This window comes from Sus scrofa, chromosome 13, assembly GCF_000003025.6.
Source record: "Sus scrofa isolate TJ Tabasco breed Duroc chromosome 13, Sscrofa11.1, whole genome shotgun sequence".
NCBI lineage: Eukaryota > Metazoa > Chordata > Mammalia > Artiodactyla > Suidae > Sus > Sus scrofa.
This window is the reverse complement of record NC_010455.5, coordinates 21,939,331-21,952,066: the sequence shown is the minus strand read 5'-3', so window position 1 is coordinate 21,952,066 and position 12,736 is coordinate 21,939,331. Positions and strand designations below refer to the sequence as shown.

Here is a 12,736-nt window from a genome sequence, read left to right as displayed (position 1 = left end):
CTGTGGCTATGGTGTAGGCCGGTGGCTACAGCTGATTTGACCCCTAGCCTGGGAACTTCCATATGCTGCAGGTGTGGCCCTAAAAATGCAAAAGAAAAAAAAAAAGACCATATACAGTCAAATGGTAAACTTAAGATAGCAAAAAGAAAGGTATTTTGGAGTTTCCTGGGGGCTCAGTGGGTTAAGGATTCAGCACTGTCACTGCAGTGGCATGGGTTCAATCCCTGGCCCTGGAACTTACTCATGCCATGGGTGTAGCAAAAAATAGATAAATATAAATAAATAAATAAATACATAAATAAATGAAAGACACAGAGAGGACATTGAGAAAGTGTAGGAAATGGGCCATGCATCAGATTCAGAGGAAAGGGAAGTGGGGTTTAGTCACTATCAGCAAAAGGCTGAGAGGAGAGCTGTGACCCCATAGTACCTGTCAGGACACTTACTTCTGTGTTGAGGGCCAGGACTGAGCCCACCTCTAACCCCTTCCCACTTCCCACTCATTGCCTGACACTGTTCTTGCCCCTCTCTATGCCAAACTTGCCAAAATCTGTAGGATTCCATCCACAGACCACAGCAGCAGCTTTCCTACAATCGCAATAGGAACACTTGGATCTCCTATCAGTTGAATCTATGTCGGCAGTAATTTCCTCATTTCTGAAGGCTGAGACCATTTTCTAGCAATTCTAACATGTGCCACTTTTCACATTCTACCATCTCTATAATCAAGTCATGTGCTGCTATTGACCTTGTCTTGATGGCAGAACATAAATTAGTGCCACATCTTAAATTAGTGCAGTCTTAAATTTGATCAAACACAGTATCCGAAATCAACAGCCTGACCATTGGCAGAACTTTAGACTGCACTATGACAACCAGGGAAATAGCTCCTTTGTCCCTGGCAGGGAGCATATTATACTGTTTCCTAGTTTTCTGTTCTTGACAATTCCAGGCCATTGACAAAGACACCTCACAGGCCAGGTCTTCAGACTATTATCTATGAGCAATGGAAAAGCACCCCTTGTGTCCTTCCTTGACTGGGTGCATGGGGGCCCCTGCTGCAGCAGCAACACAGGGCACCCACTGTCAGCTTCCATGGGCCCCTCCATCAGCCCCTTCAAATTATTTTCACAGCAAAGAGGACACACTAGAGAAATACATGCAAAAATCACAGGAAAGTGCAAAAATCACATAAACACATAAGTTGGGAAATCCCTCTAGGTAGCAACGCAGAAAACTTACAAAGTGTGAAACAAAATTGGAAAACTGGGACAGCTTTAAGTGATTTGCGCAAAAAGACGAAGTTGTTTCCACAAAGGCCTGAGCCACCAAAGCTTCCCATGTACTTTCTAGTGTGAAAACCAGTTTTATTCAAAGGACATAAATAAGCCACAAAGAAACACCCTGTAATTTATCTCTGCAGAAGCCTGAGTTCCCAGGAGCCATTCAAAGAAAGTCACAAGAAAAAGAAAGGAAGGAAAGAAGGGAGAAAGAGAGAGACAGAAAAAGGGAGAAATAAAGGGAGGGGGGAGAGAAAATGAGAAAGAAAGAAAGAGACAGACAAGAAAGAAAGAAGAAAGAAAAAAGGAAAGAAGGAAGGGAGAGAAAGAGGAAGAAGGAGAGAGAAAGAAATAAGGGAGGAAGGAAGAGGCGGGCTCCCCCAGGAGTGACTTACTGCCCATCGTGGTGAAGACTCCCACGAGGAAATCAGCAACCTGGGTCTGGTCCTGGCTGCCCTGCACAAGTTCAAGACCATCAAAAAACATACGAGCAGCTTCATAAGGCTGGAGCAACCGCAGCAAGGAATAACCAGCCCGGTAGTACCCCTGGAAGGGAAAAGAGCAAAACCATGATGCCCTCATCTCTTCCAATGTGCTGCCAAAGGAAAGGCAAGAGCAAGATTGAGGATGTGAGGAAATGAACTGCAGGAGTCAGACTTCCAGGTAAACCCAGATGTCTAATCAGCTCTGAATACAGCATTTCCACACTGTCTTCCCTGCCACATTGTTCCTGTCCTTGTGTCACTGGCAAGAAAACAATCACTTTCAAGTCCACAACATGTGCAGCATCTAACATAGGACCCAGATAGAAGGGAGCAGGCCTGGTTCCAGTTACGGGTGTGGTTTATGTATTCACGCCTCAAATCAAAGGAGGAATGAAAAATCCCTATGACTACAGTGTTCTAGAAAAGACTGAGATTGTCATGTCAACACAGTTGTTCCCTGCTCCTTTCAGTTGAAGTAAATACAATTTCCAGTGGTAACTGCAAGCACTGTTTTACCCCAGCTCCACATTATACGCAATGTATACACCAGAGGCCCCCCCCCCAAAAAAACCAATTTGGTTTCTGTACAGAGAGGAAAATTACAATGATTAATAGAGGAAAATGGTCTAGTTTGGCCTATATATAACTGCCGGGAGACACTCTTGAAGGTTTTCCTTTTGACAAAGTCAAGGAGACCAAAGGACACAGACTGCACAGCATGTCTGGAAAAGCGGCGGTCCTGCTTTTTCTTCTCTGTCCGCTTATGTTGTTTATAAAAACTGCGGAAGCTGGGGAATTGCTGCCAAATCAAAACGCCCCAAAATAAGGCCCAGGAGAGGGTAAACGTCGGGGATTAGTGCTTACTCATAAGCTGCCAGAAATCCCTAAAATCCCTACAATTTCCTCTTTTTCTATCCATCCTCTACTTCGGGGATTGCCCCTCTCTAAAAAAGTCCCCAGTAGAATGCTTACAGGAAGGGAGTGCCTCCAATGGAAGTTTGATAATAGGCCAGGGCATAAACCATTTAATATTCTGAAAGGAAGTCATTTTCCTTGCCAGGGAATGGTTAATAATTACAATTGTTACGGGCATTGACACGAGGAAAACTGGTCCAGTTTGTACCTAGCAACTAGAAACAATTTAGGAAAATATGGGGCTGCTGTACCTGTCCACACAATTGTGAGCTGATATGTCAGGTCTATTGGCCCAACCCCAAAGAGTGTAAAAGTCATGGCTTCCCTGACCGTTACTAATGGAAAATAGTTAGGTTTAATAGTCTAGGAAGAACAAAGAGATATCTAGAGTAAGGTAGTTAATGGGTTTACACTTTTCAGCCCCAGAGAATGAGGTCATAGTCATGAGTACATCTGATTCTAAGTGGTTAAGAGGAAAGTACAAAGAAAAGGAACATTGTGTATGTCCCCCCTAATACGTAAAATCATGGGGAAATATTCGATGGAGTGGAAAGTTAAAAACTGTCAAAGGATGTATGACACATAATATAAGGAAACAAAAAATGTATATAAGCTAAGCTTGCACAAGCAATAAACGAGCAGTCCTGCATAACCACCAGGCCTGTGTCCATTCCTTCGCCGACGCCACCCATCCTTTGGGAAACCCTGGTCCAGCTGGAGCAGGACTCCGGCAGGTGGAATCCAACTAGGAACCATGAGGTGGTGGGTTTGATCCTTGGCCTCACTCATGGGTAGGGGATCCGGCGTTGATGTGACCTGTGGTGTAGATCACAGACATGGCTCAGATACAGCATTGTGGTGACTGTGGTGTAGGCGGGTAGCTGTACCTTCGATTCAACCCCTAGTCTGGGAACTTCCACAAATCACGAGTGTGGCCTTAAAAAGCAAAAAAAAAAAGGAATGCAGTCCCATTTTCAAAACTATACAATAATTTCTAAAGTATCCATCCTCCAATAGATGAGGTTTAATGTTAAATACACAGCTCCCTCCCTCCTTGGAGTAATCAGTAAGTCAAACCTCCCCACACTGCCCACTGTGTTCTGTTTCTAACAGTCATCTGCAAAATGTAGACCATGAGGATACAATACACATCCCTATTTACTGAGTGTCAACAGCTTCACTTCATGTCTCCTTACTCCTCGAAGAAACTCTAAGACATAGGTATTATCCCACTTGCCAGCTGGGGAAATGAAAGCTTAGACCAGAACACTAACTCACCCAGGTGGTTGAAACCAGTACACAGCAGAGCCTGGGGAAGAAAGGGCTGTGCTTTTCCCACTTCATCATGGATGGAGCCTCTCTATACACTGTCTCACCACTAGTTTGACACTTAATTGTATGTTGCCTGGGATGGCTCCAGAAATGCAATTTATTTATTTATTTATTTTTCAGAAATGCAATTTAAATTAAGGCCTCTGCATATACCTGGAGAAAACTCTAATTCAAAAAGATAAATGCACCCCAATGTACATAGAAGCACTATTTACAATACCCAAAACATGGAAACAACCTAAATGTCCATCAGCAGATGAATGGATAAAGAAGATGTGGTATATACATACATACATATATACATGTATACACACACACGATAAATATGTGTGTATATATATATCACATACATATGTGATAAATGGATAAAGATGTGGTATATATTATATATAAGATGTGATATATACATACACACACACACATATATAAAAAACACAGTGGAATATTACTCATCCATAAAAAATGAAATAATGACATTTGCAGCAACATGTATGGACCTAGAGTTTATCATACTAAGTGAAGTCAGAAAGAAAAATACCATAGGATATCACTTATATGTGGAATCTAAAATATGACACAAATGAACTTATAAAACAGAAACAGACTCACAGACATAGAAAACAAACATATGGTTACAGAAGGAGAAAGGTGGTGGGGGAGGGATAAATTAGGACTTCGGTTGGAGATACAAACTATTATATAAAATAGAAAAATAACAAGGTCCTATTGTATAGCACAGGGAACTACATTCAATATCCTCTAATAAACCATAATAGAAAAGAAAATGAAAAAGAATATGTATATGTGTGTGGATATATATATATATATATATCTTAATCACTTTGCTGTACACCTGAAACTAAACACAGCATTGTAAATCAACTATACTTTAATAAAAAATTGAAAAAATAAAATAAATTAAGGCCTCTGATATTGTGTGTATGTTTTTCCTCTCCCTGGCCTGAATTACACTGGCTGAGCTGGTATCTTCCATTCCCTTTGTCTGCCTTGAGGCACGAGCAAGGTACTGTGCATAATGGCCACTCAGAGCATTTTAGCTGAAAAACAATCAAATGATCATCTATTGACCTTTGCTAATAACCTAAGGACTTACTGGCCTCTCAGATTTCCCTGATCCTTCCAAAGGGATCTGATTTTCACCATCAGAAATGCTTTCTGAAGAACTGGTATCAGGGTCTCTATTTAGCTTGCATTTGGAAAAAAAGCTTTGCTAAAATGAACCTTGCAAACAGCAAAGAACATGAATGGGCTATGAATTCTGCTGCAACTACATCAGTACAAAGCAAGTTCCGCTGGAATCTCCATGGACCCCATCCACCAAGAGACCCAGCTCTGCTCTCCCCTGCAAATGCCTTTCAACATTTGGTTCCCATTGTGCTTACTCTTCTCCAGATACCGTTCACATGCTCTGTGCACATCTGTCATAAGTGCAAAGAGAGTTGAATGAGAAGCACTCCTAGTGTTTCCATTTTTAACAGAAGGAAGGGAAAAAGGAAGGTGAAGAGGAAGGAGGCAGCAGCCGAAGCACCAGCTGTCACTGTACCTTCATGTAGGTTGGATCCCACTGGAGACACTCCTTGGCAGCCATGTATGCCTCTTTCCATTTCCCAAGGCTGTAATACGCATTGGATTTGTTGCACAGCAGCACAGCCAAATCTCTGGGGGGAACCCTGTGAGAAAGGACAAACTGGTAGTTGGTAAATAGTTCTATCATCCTGCAAATACAGAACACAGTTCTTGAACGCCACTGTTCTGGTGCTGGCTGCTGCCATCGTGACAGGATTTCAGCAGGAAATGTCCCAGTGATGCCTATTACACCTGACTGTCATCACCTAGAAAGTCTGGGTCATTTGCAATGTGCCAGTGTCCCTTCCTTACTCCCAAATCCTCTGCTCCCACCTTTCAACGCATTGGGTCCACTTCCTACTCATCTCCATAGGTCTTTTGTTGTTGTTGTTGTTGTCTCGCTCATGGCGTATAGAAGTTCCCAGGCCAGGGAAAGAATCTGAGCCACAGCTGCAATGTATGCCACAGCTGTGGAAACACTGGATCCTTAATTCACTATGCCGGATCCTTAACCCACTGCGCCACAGTGGGAACTCCTCCACAGGTCATTTTATTCTTTAGAGACCATTGGTGAAGATGTAGTGAAAAAGATGACTGTTCCTAAGGATGGAGAGGATGGGAGTTTCCACCCAGACTTCAGAGTCCAGACACTCTGGGAGCCACCATACATGCACACACGCTCATGCTGAATGGAAGCAGAGCTCATCAGAACACATGGCCACACTGTCCCACAGACCCAACAAAAGATGAAGGATGAGCCCTGTTCTACTACATAGGCAGGGCCACCTGGACATGTGCAGGACCCAAAGCCAGAGCAGAAAATTGGGCCCACACTCAACGTGGCTAATTTTCCCTATCAAATACAGTGGCCACAGGCCACGTGTAGCCATTTTAATTTATTAAAATTAAACAGGGAATTCCCATCATGACTCCGTGGTAATGAACCCAACTAGGATCCATGAGGACTCGGGTTTGATCCCGACCCGGCTCAGTGGGTTAAAGGATCCGGTGCTGCCGTGGTATAGGTTGCAGACATGGCTCGGATCCCTTGTTGCTGTGGCGTAGGCTGGCAGCTGAAGCTCTAATTCGACCCCTAGCCTGGGAACCTCTATATGCCACAGGTGTGGCCCTAAAAAGCAAAAATCAGGAGTTCCCGTCGTGGCACAGTGGTTAACGAATCCGACTAGGAACCATGAGGTTGCGGGTTCGGTCCCTGCCCCTGCTCAGTGGGTTAACGATCCGGCGTTGCCGTGAGCTGTGGTGTAGGTTGCAGACGCGGCTCGGATCCCGCGTTGCTGTGGCTCTGGCATAGGCCAGTGGCTACGGCTCCGATTAGATCCCTAGCCTGGGAACCTCCATATGCCGCGGGAGCAGCCCAAAGAAATAACAAAAAGACAAAAAAAAAAAAAAAAAAGCAAAAATCAATTAATTAATTAAATTTAAAATTCAGTTCCTTAGTTGTATTAAGCCACCTGTCAGTACTCAATAGCCAAATTCTCTATTATAGAACATTTTCATCATCACAGAAAATCCTATCGGAGGAGGCTAGTGTATTTGAAGATCATAAATCTAGCTTACAAATGTTTGATAAAATATGTCCTATCCTTCTATTCTATAATAACTGAAAGGCAAGCTTCAAATTTATTTTTATTTTATTTTATTTTATTTTATTTTTGTCTTTTGTTGTTGTTGCTATTTCTTGGGCCGCTCCCGCGGCATATGGAGGTTCCCAGGCTAGGGGTTGAATTGGAGCTGTAGCCACCGGCCTACGCCAGAGCCACAGCAACGCGGGATCCGAGCCGAGTCTGCAACCTACACCACAGCTCACAGCAACGCCGGATCATTAACCCACTGAGCAAGGGCAGGGACCGAACCCGCAACCTCATGGTCCTAGTCGGATTCGTTAACCACTGCGCCACGACGGGAACTCCCAAGCTTCAAATTTAGAACTATAGGCACTGCGTCAGGCCCTCTTCTCTTTCCATCTCAGCCTTCCTCCTGCAGTGCAGAAAACACAATTCCAATCTCTGTCTACACCCCTGACCTTGGGCAGCACTCCAAAGAATGAGCTGTGCGTAAGAGGCCTGTGCAGGCCCTGGGAATAGGGTCCATGGACAAGAATCCCCAGGTCTTGGTACCCAGAGCATGAATGAAAGGGCAGGCAAGGGCTCTGGGTGGATGAAATCCCTGGCCCCAGACTCCCACCTGTGGGGAGGGTATAGCTGGGGGAAGGCCAAAGCAAGCCTCTAAAGCAGAACAGGGCAGGACTCTCCTGCCTGGGTCTTGGGGTCATACAGCTGCAAGGCTGTAACGGAAACCAGGCTGGAAGAAGGAAAATACAAAATATACCATAATATGTCAACACAAGCCCAAGCACGGTTGAATTCAAGACACACAAGGTGAAAAAGCAAGGCTTATGATTCTCTGTTTATTCAATACTTCAATTGTAAAAATAATACAAATAGAAAAGTTAGGTAATACAGATACCTACAAAAATAAAGCAAAGTAAAAATCTCCTCTACTTTGTTCCCACCCGCAATGCTCTGTGTATCCCACTCCTCTCACAGCCCTGCATTCCCTCCAAGTGAAGGGTGAGGACCCAGAAGCACCAGGAATGGCAGTGGGACCATCACTGGGTATGTGACAAGGGACAAGGGAGCCATGACTGTCGTGTAGTAGATGCCATATGTCCTGCCCAGATACCGGGGCCAATGCAGCTATCCCAGCAGGAATGAGTGTTGGCTGCAGCTAGGGGTTTCTAGGGCCCCATTCTGCAGAGATTTATCCTCAGTCTAATGGGAGCTGCCCTCTCCCCAAGAAGTTACACCCCTGTGAAGGATTGTGCCCCCCCCATTCATATGTTGAAGCCCTATCCCCAGTGCACTGGCATTTGGAGACAGGGCCCTTGGGGAAGTGATTAGGTTTAGATGAGGTCATGAGAGTGGGGCCCTCATGATAGGATTAGTGCCCTTATAAGAAGAGACACCAGAGCGTCCACTTCTTCTTTCCACCAAATGAGGATGTAGTGAGACTGTGGCCATCTGTAAACCAGGAAAAAGGCACCTACCAGCAACAATTGGCCAGCACCTGGACCTCAGACTTCCCAGCCTCCACAACCATGAGGAATAAATTCTGCTGTTTATTCCACCCAGTCAATGGTACTGGTTATTGCAGCCTGAGCTGATTAACCCAGCTCCACTCACTAGCACAACTTCTGGGGGCCAGATAGCCTATAACCGGTGATTAACTGACAGGAGAATCAAAAGGTCAGCCTTGTGGCCCTCAAGTGGGACAGCTCCGCAGGACAACTCGGCTCCAGAGCTCCCCAGGGACCCAGGCTGAAGCCGACCATCCCTGCCTCATTCTGCTTCCCTCAGTCCCCTTCCCTTCAACCACATGCCCCCCGAGACCCTATGTCAGCTGGCAGCAGCAGGAAAGCAGGTGGCAGGTGATAGGGATGGGGAACTGTGTCAGGAAGGTCCTATGAAAGACAAGCTGTGAGGGTGCAGGCAGATGTCCCCTGAGTGGTCACAGAGCTGCTAAACAGCATAGCTTGAGACTTGAGTACTCCAAGTGGAGTCAGTCTACGGCCACAACCACAATACAACACTACCTTTTCAAGAAAGGTGATGTTTTTCCCTGAATGAGGCACTCTAGACCTAGCTCTGACACAGCTCTGAGGATCAGAACCAGGAAGGGGGCAGAACGATAGAACTACAGGCCCAGGCCAGTTACACTCAATTCAAGTCCAGCTGGAGGGCAGACACCCAGGTCGTAGGAGGGAGGAGGTGGGAGCCATGTATCAGGAATTTAACTCAGCACCATTTCTCAGTATAAGTTCAGGCTGCACACAGCCTATAAATGCCAACCTCTGCTCCTCTACTATGGCTGTCCTCTAAGTACGATCAGGGAATTTCTGAGGGTCCCCCAAGACCATTTCAGGTGGTCTCCAAGGTCAAAATATCTCCACAATTAGACCCCGCCGACTGGATCCTCAGAGCTGCCCGCCTCCCCACTTGACTGTGCCAAACACCCGCTCCACTGCTGAGCCCACTCGCCATAGCCCTCTTAGGGGCCCTCTTCCTAGTGCTGCTGGCAGGTGCTCACGGGGGGCTCCCTGGCTGCAAAATTTGCATCACCTGTAAGGTGCTGGAGCTGGTGAAGCAGGAGGGGCTGCACTTTCTGGAGCAAGAGCTGGAGACCATTACCATTCCGGATCTGCAGGGCAGGGAGGCCACTTCTACTACAACATCTCTGAAGTGAAGGTCACGGAGCTGCAGCGGACATCCTCTCAGCTCCATTTCCAGCCAGAGCAGGACCTGATGCTACAAATCAACAATGGCTCCTTGGGGCTGCGCTTCCGGAGACAGCTTCTCTACTGGTTCTTCTATGGTGGGGGCTATGTCAACGCGTCAGCTGAGGGTGTATCCATCCACACAGCTCTGCAGCTCTCCCGGGACCCCACGGCCAGATCAAAGTATCCAACGTCTCCTGCCAGGCCTCTATCTCCAGAATGCACGCAGCCTTTGGAGGAACCTTCAGAAGGTGTATGAATTCCTGTCCACCTTCATCACCTCGGGGAGGCACTTCCTCCTCAACCAGGAGATCTGCTCCGTGCTCTACTATGCAGGGACAGTGCTTCTCAACTCCCTCCTGGACACCGTGCCTGTGCATGGTGCTGTGGACGAGCTGGTTGGCATTGACTACTCACTCCTGAAAGATCCCGTGGCCTCCACCAGCAATCTGGACATGGAATTCCAGGGGGCCTTCTATCCCCTGGCTGAGGGGAACTGGAGCCTGCCCAACCAGGAGGTGGAGCCGCAGCTGCAGAAAGAAGAGCGGATGGTGTACGCAGCCTTCTCTGAGTTCTTCGACTCTGCCATGGACAGCTACTTCCGGGCAGGGGCCCTGCAGCTGTTGCTGGTGGGGGACAAGATGACCCATGATCTGGACATGCTGCTGAGGGCCACCTACTTTGGGAGCCTTGTCCTGCTGAGCCCGGCAGTGATTGACTCTCCGCTGAAACTGCAGCTGCAGGTCATGGCACCACCGTGCTGCACCATCAGGCCCTCGGGCACCACCATCTCCGTCACCACCAGTGTCACCATTGCCCTGGTCCCACCCGGCCAGCCTGAGGTCCAGCTGTCCAGCATGACCATGGATGCCGGACTTAGCGCCAAGATGGCCCTCTGGGGGAAGGCACTGCGCACACAGCTGGACCTGCGCAGGTTCAGAATCTACTCGAACCAGTCTGCACTGGAGTCACCAGCACCGACCCACTGCAGGCTCCTCTGAAGACCATGCTGCAGATTGGGGTGATGCCCATGCTCAATGACCGGACCTGGCAAGGGGTGCAGATCTCACTCCCTGAGGGTATCAACTTTGTGCGCAAGGTGGTGACAAACAACAGAGGCCTCCTTACCATCAGGGCCGACCTCCACGTTGCCAAAGGGCTCCAAGAGGTGTTGAGAACAACAGGCCTGCCGACACCAGGAGGCCCCAAGCATCCAGTGCCCCGCCCTCCTCCAGGGCAGCTGTTTGAGCCCGCAGCTCCCACCCTAGCAGCTGCATCCAGGACTCCAACACCTCTCAGCCCCTTCCGCACCCGCCCCCCACCTATAGTGTCCTCTTAACCTCCAGGGCCACAGCGAAGACGGGTTTTAAATTGTACCCAATTTTATTCCGTAATCACTGTCAAGTCATCAATTACAGTCCGTCTGGCCTCCCAAAAGAAAAAAAAATATATCTCTGCAATCGTAATTGGCTGAATAATGGCCTCCAAATAATGTTTCCTTTTATAGCAAAAAAGAACTTTGGAGGGCGATTAACTTAAGGATCTGGAGAGGAGGAGGTTAGCCTGGATTATGATATAATCACAAGGATCTTTATAAAAGGGAAAGTGAAGGAGACATGGCCATGGCAAAGGAGAAGACCATGTGATGACAGAGGCAGAAACTGGAATGATGTGCTTTGAGGATGGAGGAAGGGACCACAAGCCAAGGAATACAGGCAGCCACTCAAGGGTAAAAGTGTCAAGGACGTGGAGTCTCCTCCATAAGGAATCAGCCCTGCCAACGCCGTGATTTTAGCCTCATAAGACTCATTTCAGCTCTGATCTCCAGAACTGTAAGATAAAACATTTGTATTGTTTTAAGCCACTAAGTTGGCGGTCAGTTGTTACAGCAACAACAGGAAACTAATACAATAGTACCAAGATAGCATGTGCCTTTTTCATGCTCATTCCCTCATGTGTGGCTGGAGAATTTTCCAGAGGCTACCTGACATGTGCTGTCACAAGAGACTCAAGGCAGAAGCAGATGTGAGAAGCCAGATGTCTTCTACTGGGATATTAAAAGACTTGCAAAAATGTAAGACGTTAAAACCCTTCTCACCAAGTTTTTGGTTTTGAAAAATATAGTTATTTTCATTAAAATGTTAATTACGTTAACATGTTTATTATTGATATTTTAAAATAAACAAATGCATATTTTAAACGTTTCTCAGTTTTGAGTTCTAACATTGGCTCTACTAGTAGCTACAAACTACATCAACAAAAGCTCTTTGAGAGTTTCCATTGTGGCCCAGCAGGGTAAGAACCCAATTAGTATCCATGAGGATATGGGTTCCATCCCTGGCCTCACTCAGTGAGTTAAAGATCTGGCATTGCCACAAGCTGTGGCATAGGATGAGGATGCAGCTCAGATATGGTGTTGCTGTGGCCATGGCACAGGCTGGTGGCTATGGCTCTGATTCGACCCCCCTCTGATTCCCCCTAGGAAATTCCACATGCCTCAGGTATGGCCCTAAAAAAACAAAACAAAACAAAAAAAACAAAAAAAGCTCTTTGGGGTCCTAAATTATTTGCAAGCAGGTTGTTCATGATCCTAAAATATTTGAGAACAGGTCTGCTAGAAGCTGAAGGGGGGAGGAAGTTGGGGGAGGGGAGCCTTAGTTCCCAGCGGGGTGGCCGGTGGCCAGGGGTTGATGGCACGCATAAATAAGATGAAATGAATGACAAGAGAGGGGCTTGGGGACTTCAGTCACCTCAGGAACTTTGATCCTGGAATCAGACAAAAGGGGAAGTTTCGTAATGTTTATCAACAGTCCCCTGTGTTTCACTTTCTGTTTCCTGAATTC

The 12,736-nt window shown here is 46.7% G+C and overlaps 1 protein-coding gene and 1 pseudogene across 1 annotated transcript in view; one reads left to right on the top strand and one right to left on the bottom strand.

The window, feature by feature from the left end:
• Positions 1-12,736, bottom strand: part of TRANK1 (tetratricopeptide repeat and ankyrin repeat containing 1) — a 109,766-nt gene that overhangs the window by 71,099 nt on the left and 25,931 nt on the right. Inside the window, 2 exon segments of the mRNA XM_021071655.1 lie at positions 1,676-1,826; positions 5,577-5,703. Coding sequence (XP_020927314.1) covers positions 1,676-1,826; positions 5,577-5,703 — 278 coding nt within the window.
• LOC100737533 lies at positions 9,551-11,141 on the top strand (annotated as a pseudogene).